At 33.1% G+C, this 14,061-nt stretch overlaps 1 protein-coding gene across 4 annotated transcripts in view; it reads left to right on the top strand.

The window, feature by feature from the left end:
• The first annotated feature begins 442 nt into the window (after positions 1 to 442).
• LOC106462984 (cardioacceleratory peptide receptor-like) overlaps positions 443 to 14,061 on the top strand; it is a 78,646-nt gene continuing 65,027 nt past the window's right edge. For all 4 annotated transcript variants that reach the window (XR_002611384.1, XM_022390392.1, XM_013922955.2 and 1 more), the window contains exon 1: positions 443 to 892. Coding sequence is in view for 3 of the 4 variants with exons in the window: in XM_022390392.1 (XP_022246100.1) it covers positions 752 to 892 (141 nt within the window). In the remaining variant the exon portion in view is untranslated. The remainder of the gene's footprint in view (positions 893 to 14,061) is intronic.

Raw genomic sequence — 14,061 nt, 5'->3', positions numbered from 1 at the left:
CCCTTAGAAATAGAAGGAGCCAGACACAGAGGATAAGTTAGCATTAGAAGATAAACCTATTTTACAATCCAAGTAAAAATAGAATATATTATTTATATAGAGTTGGTGAGATTACATTCTGCAACAGGAAATGAAACGAAGGAAATAAGTTACTATTAAATATTATAATGATTCTTGCAGTGAAAATATTTCATATACTTGATAATAATGTTCGTACACAGAGATAAACTTAGGACGCTTGTACTGTAGAGTTCATTAATAAATATAATGAGACTGTATATAACATATAGTCGGTCAAAACTTAATAGCACACTGGCACCTTACCAATAATCCTCCACGACTGTGCGCGCGCTACGTATAATAGTGGAGAAGAGGCGTGAGCTTGCCTCAAAAGCTTGAGCACTTACATTTGTTCTTTAGTACAACACTCTTTCCTGCACTGAGCACTGAAAGAGAGAGAGCGACAGGCGTTTCTCTAGATGTGGAAGTCATATGTTAAATTTTTTGTTGACTTCATAATGAAAAAACGTGGAATCCAAAACTATTCTAAACTGTTTTGAATACAACTGTTAATTGTATTCCTGCTTGAATAGGTACTTTAGTTCGTAAAAGGTCACCACGTAAGTTTAGGAATTTTGGACATTAAACTGACATCGAAGACTGAAGATTACATTTTTAAAAGGGCACAAATATACCTCTGGTGGCTGTGAATAAACTGTATTTTAGAAATAATAATTTAACGATCTGTACCATGGCCATGGAATGTCCAACCCCAGACTGCTTGGATGGGCCAGTTTTCGTTCTAACTGTTCTTACAGTAAACACGTCCGACAATACATCTTCTAACAGCTCTACAGAAGAAGATGAAATAGAATACTACTATTTTTACAAGGTATTTACCTTCTTCTTTTTATTATTATTAATAATCTAGTATTATGGAACGTTTACGATGGCCTGTGTAAAATGGCATAATGAAAAGGTTTATGTGCAAACAAAAATTCTTTTTCTTTTCAAGCTCAAGAATTTGAAACAAGTTACTGCATGAAATTCATAATATATAGAATGCAAAGCGTTCAATAAGAGAATTATAAATATGTCTAGATAATTGTTTTTCTTTAATTTTCTGACAATTTTCACTGACCTAGAGAAAATAAGTATCTTACATTTAGTACATCCTCTGTTAATTTTCTAATAACGTTTAAACTATGAAACAATTTAATTTCACAAAGTTTACTGTTAAGCAGAATTTCACAATAAAAGAAAAACAATATATTGTTATTCATATTATTGTTAAAGGCTATAAATCTCGTTACAGCTTTTACAGTAAATACAAATTCCAATCCTACTTACTGTAAAAGCTGTACTATAAATTTAGATTTGCGCCACAGTAATATACGCTCGTCACTATTCAATGATACATATTCTTCAAATATGCTCGAGATTAATAGTTTTGTTTTGGGTTCACTTACTGATTAAGTATTATTGTACTTGTGTACTTGAGAATGATCGCACTAGTGATCGAAACGTCGTACCTGTTCTAAAAACAAGTTTTCATTACTGAAAAAGCTGTAACTTGTAACAAAATAATAATTGAGATTATATTGTACAGACTTCTAATAATATATATTGTTAGGTATATATATATATTAGCTACCAAAGCGTTATGAGTGACCTATTATTTTATAACGTTTTTTCGAAATATTGTTTTCCGTTCAGACAGTAAGACTAGAATAATGTGAGGAATGGCCTAAATCTAGAGGTTAAGAAAAGTTCAACTGACGAAGGATTTATACTAAAAACGTACTAGCTGATGGATCGTAAAAATCACTGATCATTAATGATTGCTTATTTAATTTATAGTTGTTTTATTCATGAAAAGCTACACCACCAGCTATCTGTACTTTTTCCACCGCTGGGAACCGAACTCTGGAATTTAGCGTTTTAAGTCCGTAAACTTCCTGTTGCCCACCGGAGAACTAGTTTATTTTACTGTAAAAGATAAAATAGTGTCCTTTTATACATGTGCTAAAAATATCAATAAATTATTTGTCTTCTATTTCTGTTGACTTTGAGTATAATATTTCATATAATTGTACTTTCTGTGATAAGCAGTTGATTGAGTATTACTGTTCATTCAATTTTAACCTTTTACAGCGTATCTCTTTTAACTTGAAAAACACGTGAATTGTTAAATGTATTCTATATACTTTTTGATTACTTACATGTGATTATTTTAACTTGCTTTAATTTTACTATCGTGATATTGTACTGTATAACAAGGAGATAAATGGTGCGAAGTTTTTAGTATGCTTATCTTTAGTGTAATTTACATCAAATGTCTGCAGGGCGCGGTAAACGTCAATCATTTGGTGATTATATACTAAACCATTTTAAACTACGAAACGACAAATATAATATAACTGCAATATACACATGAATACAAAATCGGTGTTTCAACTTCCATAATGTAGAAAGAAAGAGTCTTGAAGAAATTAAACAAACGGTTTTGCACTATTTGAAGTTAAAGATCTTGTTATGTGACAGTATTAATAAGCCATTACTATTAAGCCGATTACAATTTTAATAACTACATTCTTAATCTAAACTCGTAGGGATATTAATAAAATAGAAGAGTTTATTATGATAGTATTCTAACCACACAATAGTTGTCATATCCATTCCTGACGATGTGTATTCATTTTTCGCCGATTTGTAACAAGCGAACATACCATACATCTTATTGTTAATAAGCCTTAGAGAACGTGTGTCAATACAGACTGCTGAACAGCCGGTGAGGAAAGTTCAATGAAACGACACAACATACATGTCACCGTCATGTCAACTAACTTGGTCAGAATTATATAAACCATTCTTTGAAATGGCTACTTTTGGCACAGGCATCTTAGAAATACAAGACACGCTCTAACCCAGATGAAAGACAAGTGAAACGTTTCAGAAATATCAAGATGAAGATCACAAGTTTCGCACCTGCTGCGAACTAGAGACTTTTCACCGTCGTATTCAACATCATACTCTTCCCTAATTAATAATGCTTACTGGGATGTAAGATTCAATATCATACTCTTCCCTAATTAATAATGCTTACTAGGATGTAAGATTTAATATCATACTATTTCCTAATTAATAATGCTTACTGGGATGTAAGATTTAATATCATACTCTTCCCTAATTAATAATGATTACTGGGATGTAAGATTCAATATCATACTCTTCCCTAATTAATAATGCTTATTGGGATGCAAGATTTCTCTGACATTAAAAATGCTGATGCTTACACACCCGATATTTCTTAGGGGCCAGAAAATACTGATAAGTATAAAACATTCCAAGAATTCACTTGCTTAAATTTAGAAGTTTTTAAGAATTAAAAAAAAACTTCACGGTTAGTTGAAAAACAAGCAATAGCTGTGTTGTTTTTACAAACACCTAAAAGTTCCCTAAAATCTTGTTATTTCCCATGTTGCCCGCCTTCTAAACAAATAAAGATCGGTACGTTTTGGAAACTCACATCAGTACTGGCATATCGTATTTGATCTTCAATGAATTCTAATATGCGAACGATGTCATTACACTAATTCTATTTTATCATCAAAAATCGTTATAGTAACTTTTACTGAGCTATAACGCCGTCACTAATTCTTGTTTTATTGTACAACAGTTACGTATCGATACTCTCGGTCCTATCTCTTTATGTCATTCTCTATGTGGTGGGGGTCTAAGGGTCCAGTGTCAGGTTTAGTGACAATCAGTCTAGCAGCTTGCCAGCTATAAGCGAACATACACCCAAATATTGACAAATAATAGTTTAGATCAGTGCAATACGTATTGATCAATCTGTCGACAGAAGTATTCCTTGAGAGGCCGTCATCATAGAGCATTTATGACAAGCAAGTATTGTTAAAAATACTTTTAAAAAGTCTGTGTGAGTACAACTAGACATTACGTAATTATGCTACTGATTATTAAAGGAATTGAAATAATTTTGTTATAAATCGACATAAGTCTAAAATCATCGTTAATCTTCACAATGATTTACAATAAGAATATAACCATATTTAATTCCATATGAATATCCTTTGGATAGTTTAATATATACTGAGGATTTGTGTGTGTTTAAGTACAAAGCTACACAATGGGTTATCTGACGGGTATCGAAACTCGGTAATTAGCGTTATAAGCCTTCAAACTTATCGTTGTGCGACTGGAGGACTTATACAGAAAGGAACGTGTACTTTATTGTTTTCAGGGTAAATATGTATCACAGCGAGAAAAGACAGACAGATAGATAAACATATAACATTACAAATTCATTACGACTAACTTGTATAGAGATAGATTTATGCAGAAATTATATATGTATATATATATAATTCTTTTAAATCTACGTTATAAAATTTCATCGGTATGTTGTAATTCAAACAGGGTTATTTATATTTCTAACAAATAATTTTGCACAAAAAATAGACATTTTATTACATGGAAAAAGTACTTCGTTTGATGCCGAAACGACCAATATCTCATACAATAACTTATGTCAATGCTCTGCATGTAAATACCAATTTGAAATATGTGTAATGTATAATAAAAAGCAGGATATTTGCTGTACAATGTGATGATTGGAGAAAGTCCACAAAAATATGTTGGATTTCAAGTTATGTAATGTTATAATACAAAATCAAGGACTAACTGACCACTTTCGATCATGCAAGTAATTATTATGTAGCTTTATATCAGAAATACTTCCAGCAAAAACGTATCCTCAGAAAGAAGCAGCCGCTGTACGCTTCTGAAAGGCCTGAAATGATCAGGTGGTTAGGGCGCTCGACTCGCAATTTGTGGGTTCGAATCCCCGTCCCAACATACATGCTTAACCTTTCAGCCGTGGGGGCGTTTTAAATGTGATGGTCAATCCTACAATTTGTTGGTAAAGAGTAGCCCAAGAATTGGCGGTGTGTGGTGATGATTAGCTGCCTTCCCTCTAGCCTTTCAATGCTAAATTAGGGACGGCTGGCGCAGATAGCCCTCGTGTAGTTTTGCGCGAAATTCAAAATAAACCCAATCCCTAAACGCTGCTGAACACTAACATTTAAGCATACATAACGTTCGAACGAATGAATCAATACGTGGTCTTTTCTTTTATTATGTATTCAAACTTTTATCCTTGTTCTAGTGACATCACGAAAACACGTCGACGCAGTTTTGGGTATTTAAATTAGTAACTGTAGGTTTTACTTTTGGTTCTAAACTTCTAAAAGTTCTGAAAAGAAAAACTCTTTATGTTTTTTCAATTATTAGGTATGTTTGAAAAAAGTCATGTCCTGATGGCTATGGACAGAATATTAATTCTGTTTTATGCTGAAGATGCTAGGTTTGTCCATAATAGTTGAAGTATTATTTTCACATAAACAAGTATTTCTGTCAAAGAGTAGTGTATAGTGCTTTTGATGTACCCAATAATAACACTTTGAAAGCATTATTTGTACATTTTGTATGAGCTTACAGTTAACACTCCCTTTTTTCTTTTGGATGGTTTAATATGCTTTGCGTTGCTTTATAACGAAGAACATAACGTTTTCAAAGTAAAACATTGCATTTAAACGGGAATATCTATTAGTAATAACAATATATTTTTCACGTTATTCATAAGTTATAACTATTTTTTTTATGTCTATGAAAGAATCATTGTATCCAAATCTCTGAAACCAAATGCATCATACATTGATTTGAAATAGTTTTATAAAAGAATAACAAACAAAGCATATAATAACTTAGGACTAAATAGAAATAGATATCATAGTTTAATTCTCAGAAAAATATATTGTTCATTTATGTCATATTCACATGAGCGGAAGTTGGAAAGTTGATGTTAAAGAGAAACGCTTGTCATGATTTCTGCAATAACCTGCTTCTGCTGCTATGTCTTCTTAGTATCTGCAGCACCAAAAATCTGCTTCTGTTGCTATATCTTCGCAGTATCTAACCTACTTTGTTTCCAAGAGCATCTTTTTTATTACGAAAATCCCTTTGCTATGCATGAACCCATTCCCGTAATGGTAATAATCTAATTCCAAAACGTAAAGCGGCGACATTAGCTGGCTAAGAATAACAACGTTTGGAAAGAATTAACGCAGGAAAAAGGTCTTTAAACCGTCGAAGTCAGAGCATAATCTATTTATCACTGCATACATCTTCACTGGCATCAGAAGTGACAGTTGTCATACAGACACATCTTGTGGAGTGTTAGGGGCCTTTGCCAGCATGCAAAGGTTTTAAAGTTAACTCTGTATGCTTTGGTAAGCACAGTGGTTACCATGAGAGCTTACGAAGGTTAGTTATTGCACAAAAGCAACTTGTAATGTTTAGAGTCTTATTCCTTTTTATAAACAAACTAGACATTCAGTAGATGAAGGAGTTTTCTCTAAGAGAAGTTATTAACATACATCATAAGTATTGCTTGGCATGAATGACTTTAAAACACTTAAGTTTTTACTCATTAATTTCATACGTTTTCATAAAACATGAGTTTAACTGAAAAAAACAAAAAAATAAAATGCCATATCAGATTAAATGTGAAATTTTCACTCTTACATAAAACCTAAAAAATGTATTGAAAGGTTTTAATCACAATTATACATGTAAGTAAACTCTAGCTGTATTAGGTTGAACGACACATCAGGTTATATCAGGTTAGATGTAAAACTTTCAGTGTTATATATATAACCTAAAAAAATTTATTGAAAGGTTTTGATAACAATTATACGTGTAAGCAAACTAACTGTATCACATTGAGACACGCAATATTCTAAATTAGTATATTTTCATGAGTGTGTTGTGATAGTGACTGTCAAATCCTAATAATTTGTCAGGAAAGAGTAGCCTAGGAACTGGGTGTGGGTGCTGTTAATTAACTGTTTCCATTTAATTTATCAGTTCAAAATTAGGGACGACTATGCGGGTGCTCTTTGTGTAATCTTAAACAAAACTTCTAAAACAAATAAACAAAAAAATGGAATAGTAATTTCGAGTTGAGATGACGACTATTAAAGCATTCTTTAGATTCTATTAGTGTGATTATTCTGACGTTTAGGCTAATATTTGGAAAATAATGATAATTAAAGCTTATATATCGCTACACATTTCAATTGTTATTGTGTTTGCAATAATTAGTATTTGGCTTCTATTACATACATTATTCTAATTGTTTAACAGACTTATTTTACTTTAAAATTAGTTTGTTTTTCATGTTAATGGTAAATATTATTCCTTACATTTTTCATATTCAAGATATGATTCTTTTACATTGACTGAAGCTGACATTAGATTCAACAGCGTATGGTTGCTTTTGAACGCCAATCAAGCTTACGTCATTTTTAAAGGGAGTTTTAAAAAACGATTAACGTTCCAAGATAAAAATTTCATACCTAATTTTAGGATCATTTGTGATTAACTCATCGATAGCGCTACTTGCTTGCACATCTGATTTTCTTTTCATGCTCTTAGAAAATTGGCATTTGGATTAAATGTTTTGAAATGCTCAAGAAAATTAAATCTTATGAATTTTTAAGTTTTACACAATTACAATTTCCTGTGTAATTTTTCCTTTACTCATGTATTAGACAATCGAATTAGTGTTTTCTTTCTACACAGATTTTTTTTTTCTAGCCGGAAAGAATACGAAAACATTTGAGAAATAATAATGTTAACGTGATTATGTTATATAAGCTTGGTCTACGCTCGATATATCACAATCCATCATTTATAAGAAACAAGATAAACTACCGAATTATTGTGGCCAATGTACACAACATCTATGAAGTAAACAATAACTAGTATTATAGGCTTTGTACATACTTATTAATCAATAGTCTGCTCCGTACTGCTATGCAGCAAGCTTGCTGGGAGATTGATTTGATAGCTTAGCCTAGTTAGCCACGTCACTGTAGCTGTGCTTCCAACGATAATTTGTTATCGAGTCAGCCCTCTTGGAGTGATAACAACAGACAATTCACCATACAGGAGGTTTAATTACCTCCCCTAGGGTTTCATAGACTAAGAGATTTCGTTTTTCACTCGATTTAGCTAATTCGTCGGTCTCAAGAGACATTTCACCTATACATGCTTTGAATAAAGAAAACTCCCCGAGATGCAGTGAATGTGGTGTTTAGAATAACCGTTCTTGACTGAAGACAAATCCTTAGAGCAAATTACTCCTCCATTACAGTTTCAAACAAGCAACATTGATTTACGTATAGCTTGTTTATGATTTTTGCAATGATCAAATCTAAAAAAAGAAACACCTTATATTTATATCATAAAAAAGGTTTCGGACCGTAATTTCTGCACACCAAGAACGAAAAGAAAACAGTAGTTCCATCATTTGAATTTTGCTAAAGAATCTTTTGAATTAGCTTTAACCATCGTCACCTATGCTGATTAGCTATGATACCAAAGTTTACTAGATTAGTCTGGGAAAGGTATATTTGTCGCTAAGAGGTCTTATAAAAAATCAATAACATTTTTGGATGAGAATTTCATTTCAAAATCGCTTTTTTCTTTTATTTTTTCGATTTAATTTTACTTTACACAAATTACTCACTTCGTAATTGATTTTGTAAACAGGAAATTAATCCAGAAGCTACTTCCCTGTTGGTTTGTTCGTTCATACAATGCCGTTGCTATGTGTTTCATCTGGCCTCAAAAATCAATTACCAGGTATAACATTAACTTGCTGTTATTCGGAAATTGACAGAGGGTGTTTATCACATGTAGTGTCTTTGACTTATTTGACAAGAATGTTTGATTAGTAACCAGTAGAAAAACGGCATCTTTTGCCTTGTGCCATTAGTGTTGTTTGTGGAGTTTCTCGCAAAGCTACTAGAAGGTTAGCTGCACTAGCCATATTTTTTATTACTTTTTAAGTGACAGACTATAGGAAAGGCAGCTAATCAACACCACCCAAAGTTGTCTACTCTAATAAAATAGTGAAAATTGACTGTTATCCTTATAACGCATCCACAACACCAGGAACCCCCAGTCGACGATCGTGGTAACCATGGAACAGATAGTCCGTTGGGTAGCTTTATGCTTAACAACAAACAAATGACTCTAGGTTTGCAATTTTGTATTTATTATGTTATCGGTAACAGGGCACGAACCACGGAACATCAAATCGGCCCTGTACCGTTACTGTTCAATAATTTACTTGAAATAAAATGTTTACACAATTAGAACATTTTTATCCATAGAAGTATCTAAGATGCAGTTTGTGATTATGCTATTTTATTTGATACGGCTTCTAAGTTGATAAACAACGTAACTATGCTACTCCTCTTTTGTCTAATACAACTTTTTAGTTTTATAGGCAACGTGAATATGCTGTTGGACTGTTTAAAGACAATTAATAATACCTATTGTGATGTAGAATCTGAACCAAAGAAAAACAAAACAAACGAACGATACACAAATTGAATATTCGATATAAAACAAAAACCAAGAGTCGATTTGTAGCCACAGTTAAGGGAAATGTTATTTAAAGATATAGTTTTATTTACAGTAATGTTATTCTTCTATAAAAAGGCAAAAGAAAGGCAAGTTGAAAATATGAAAAATAAATTCTGTAACATGAGGAATATTTCGAGAAACAGTTTCTTAAAGTACTGTTAATAGCGGGAGTAAGCAAATAAAGATTGAATGCATATTTAGTCACAATAGGTTTTTATTTGCTTATTTTTCTATGTAGATCTATGCGTATTTGCGTAATATATATATGTAGTTTGCCTGTATAAACGACCGAAAATATCGTTAACAATGCGTTCTAATATTTATAAGTAAGAACATGAGATAAGTTTGTTTAATTTGTTATATTCATTGCCAGGTTGATTTTTAGTTTCACTCTAAAAACAACAACTGAGGCAGTAGTTGAGCATATTGTCAATAAACAGCACTGAGACAGTATCTGAGTGTATTGTTAATACACAACCACCAAGGCAGCAGCTTAACGTATTGTGAAAAACTGCTACTGAGGCAGTATCTGAGCGTTTGTCAATAAACAACCACTTTGACAATACGCTCAGCTAATGCTTCAGTGTTTGTTTATTGACAATACGCACAGATAATATCTCAGTGTTTGTTTATTGACAATACGCACAGATAATATCTCAGTGTTTGTTTATTGACAATACGCTCAGCTAATGTCTCAGTGGTTATGTATGGACAACACGCTCAGCTAATGTTTCAGTGGTTATGTATGGACAATACGCTCAGCTAATGTTTCAGTGGTTGCATATTTACAATACGCATAGATAATTGTTTATTTGTTTGTTTTGTTTTTTGTTATGCACAAAGCTACACAAGGGCTATCTGTGCTCTGCCCACCACAGGTATCGAAACCCGGTTTTTAGCGTTGTAAGTCCACAGACATGCCACTGGGGGGCCGCACAGATAATATTTCTAAACAAAAACTGAGTCAGTAGCTAAAAGTATTGTCAATAAACAAACAGTGGGGCAGTGTATTGTCAATGAACAGCTACTGAAACAGTATCCGAGAGTATTGTTAATAAACACCTACTGAATGACAAGAGTTCTAAGCATCCTCTCTCTTGCCATTTTTTGTCCTAAGGGAAGTATCTGGGCATAGGTTCATAGACGGAGAGGGGTGATAGTGGCCACTGTCCTACTCTAGCGTAAAACACCTTAGTTTAAATAATTATTGCTATTTTACGAGTTCTAGAGAGTAAGTACTACAAAGCAGTTGGACTTCACTGTTAATTCGAAGTTCGGACATTTGTTATTCATGACAGCAATACAACTGTGGTCTAACTTTTCGAGTTAACAACCCAGAAAGGGTTAAGATCTGAGAAGGGCATTTTCAAGACGCGTTCAGCTTGGAAATATACATTGGTGGTTTAATTTGACTGTGTTTGTTGCTAACTCACGGGAAGCTGGTAAAGTGATAATGCCAGATAACAGTATTTATATTTATGGTAATGAAATATTAAAGTATTTCGGATAAGACGTACAAGATTATCAGTTAGTTTCTTACGCGATTTATTGAGACATGATTAAAACTAATATTGAATGTTTTGAGCATATCACACAGCTCACACCCCGTATTCCCCAATGGATTTAGTAAGCATAGATACAGACGAAGACAAATAGTATGAGACCTAACTGTAAAATGTCAAGGAGGAGCTTTAGAAATAGAATGTCATTGTCGCAGTATTTGTTTGAAGAAACTCCACAGTAAATCCATTAGGGTTCTTGTAGCTTACGCGGGAATAAATGATTACCAAGTGTGAGTAAGCCTGAAACGTTGCTGCCAAATTAGATATCACTAAACCAAAAGTCTTAACCAGAAATGTATCAAATAAATATTTTATGAAACTTGAGAGAATTTGTTTCACGTATTTATACTTTTAAAAAAATCAGAAAAACATCTGAAACTTGTTGCCATTGAAAGTACAAATAAATTTTCTGACTTCTTGAAAATAGTTGTTCACCTTTTTGAAATGTGTGTTCCTAGAGTTTTTGACATTCAGTATAAGAAATTCTTGTCACTTTCTCAGGAGGAATCTCAAAATAAACCGCTCTTATTTCAAGAGCAAACGAATTTAACTTTGTAATCCTTTCAAGAAAATTAGTTTAATTTAGACCTTTTTCGTTGGAACATAATAGGATGCATTTGATAACGTTATATAAAGAATATTTTTAAACATCAAAGAATTTTAAATGCTCAAAACTTAAATTCTAGAACCTGGCTTTTGCACACGTAGTAACAGTGTCGCCAGCTTTATTTATTTCTTGAAAAGCGGCAGTGCGTGGCCCAATGGTTAGCGTGTCTGGGTTATGAATCAAAAGATTCATTGTTCGCCTCACGCTACCGAAAAATGCATACTTTGAGGCCATGACTGCTCAAAGAGAAAACGGTCATAAAAAACAGTATTTTAAAAATAAAAGAGTTTCACAATATGTACATAAGCTATTGTGTTGGCACCACACAAACATATTTTGTAGATACACTGATTTCTTTCTTTCTACTCTGCTGTGAATCGTTTTTGTTTTTTGTGACGATTTCTTGGATGTAAAATCCTGACATTAAATATAACAACACTCCATTTTATCAACTCAGTTGATACTGAAGCACGGTAATTCTCAATACATGAGTCGCATTATCACACTATCTGAAGGATTACTGGAAAAAATTTGTTACATGAGAAAAATGAGTGTTCAGCAACCATATAAAGTATACTAAACCAACTTTATCCAGTTATGACATTGAAAGTCACGAAATTCAACTCTACTTGGATGTATATAATTATAGATAATTAAATACGTGAAGGCTGAAATTTATCTCTTCTCACTTTACTATAGCGTGATAAATAAAGCTCAGTGTCAAGTAAGTGTGTAATTATTATAGCAGTGTCCTATAAATGTATTCGTAAGTGAAAATTACGTGAAATGATAACTTTAGTCAACATCGAAAATAAAAATCAAATTGTTAAACGGAAAGTTTAGAAGCAGTAATTTTTTACTTTTACAATAGTTTCACCTTTAGTTTAAAACATGAAGTAGTGTGTCATTTTACTGATAATTTAATTGTTTCGAAAAGTTTAACAAAATGTTACTCGATGTTCTTACACTATATTAAAGAATTAAATTTTCATTTCATTTGACTTTCTTATCCTTATTTTTGGGTGGTTGAGTTCGTTTATTTAGAATTTTCACACAAATCTATACAAGTTTGTTTGTGCTTTTTTTGCGCATAGCCGTCCATAATTTTGAACTGAGAGACTAAAGGAATACCAGCTAGTCTGAAAGACACTCGCCGTTAATTATTGGGCTACTCTAATCGAGTAGCAGGATTTGGTCGTTACTCTTATATGGTCCGGCATGGCCAGGTGGTCAGGGGCGCTCGACTCGCAACCTGAGGGTCGTGGGTTCGTCCCAACAAACATTCCCGCCCTTTCAGCCATGGGGCGTTATAATGTGACGTTCAATCCCTCTATTCGTTAGTAAAAGAGTAGCCCAAGAATTGACGGTGGGTGGTGATGACTAGTTACCTTCCCTTTAGTCTTTCAATGCTATAATAGAGACGACTAATGCAGATAGCCCTCGTGTAGCTTTGAGCGAATTTCAAATCAAAATCAAACCATCACTCCTATAGCGTACTCACAGACCCAAAGTGAGAAGCGCGATTTTGCGACAAAGTGATGCGAATCGTGAACCCTCAGACTGATAGCCAATTAGGCTATGCCCGGCTTTGGGGTTTCAGTATGATCCACGTGGTTATTTTATGTCCAGTAACTTGTTACTAAGCGCAGATAGTGAGCTTGATATGCATTTCTTTACAAATTCTTCATGTAGAAAACGAACGTTTTTAACTGCAAATTTTGTTTCTGTGAATAACATAATTGTTAATGGAAAAAGACACTGTCATAACCCATCTACTATTTAGCTTCTTTGTATGCATAAGTTGAATAAATAAGAAAACATTCACTGATTTTACTTTTATAACCTGAATAGATTGAGCATGTAAATATAGTAATTTTAACTACTTGTATCAAGTTCAAGAGCTGTTTGTTTTCCAGATAAGTGAAGATAAATCTATAACGTATCGCTATTGCAAAAAGGATAAAAATTAATACTGTAGTGAGGACACTGTGTGCAGTTACTTGGTTCTTTTACACCTTGTACGGAATATGTTCTTTACAACTAGTATGGAATATGTTCTTGTATGGAATATACATGTAGATTAACTAGTCCAAAACATGTTTACTTTTATCAATAATCAAATAATCAAAATTATACATGGTCTCGAGATTTTCTTTAATTGTGTTTGTTTGTAATTCTTTGAGTAATGAACATCGTAGTTTTACATATTTCTTTGTTGTTAAGTGTAAAGCTACACAATGGGTTATCTATGCTTTGCTCAATGTGGGTAGGCCCGGCATGGCCAGGTGGTTAGGGCGCTCGACTTGCAATATGCGGGTCGTGGGTTCGAATCCCCGTCACACCAAACATGCTCGCCCCTTTTAGCCATGA

The sequence above is a fragment of the Limulus polyphemus genome, unplaced genomic scaffold (assembly GCF_000517525.1).
Source record: "Limulus polyphemus unplaced genomic scaffold, Limulus_polyphemus-2.1.2 Scaffold1294, whole genome shotgun sequence".
In the NCBI taxonomy this organism is placed as follows: Eukaryota; Metazoa; Arthropoda; class Merostomata; order Xiphosura; family Limulidae; genus Limulus; species Limulus polyphemus.
The sequence above is the reverse complement of the archived record's forward strand: the minus strand, read 5'-3'. Positions and strand labels throughout refer to the sequence as shown.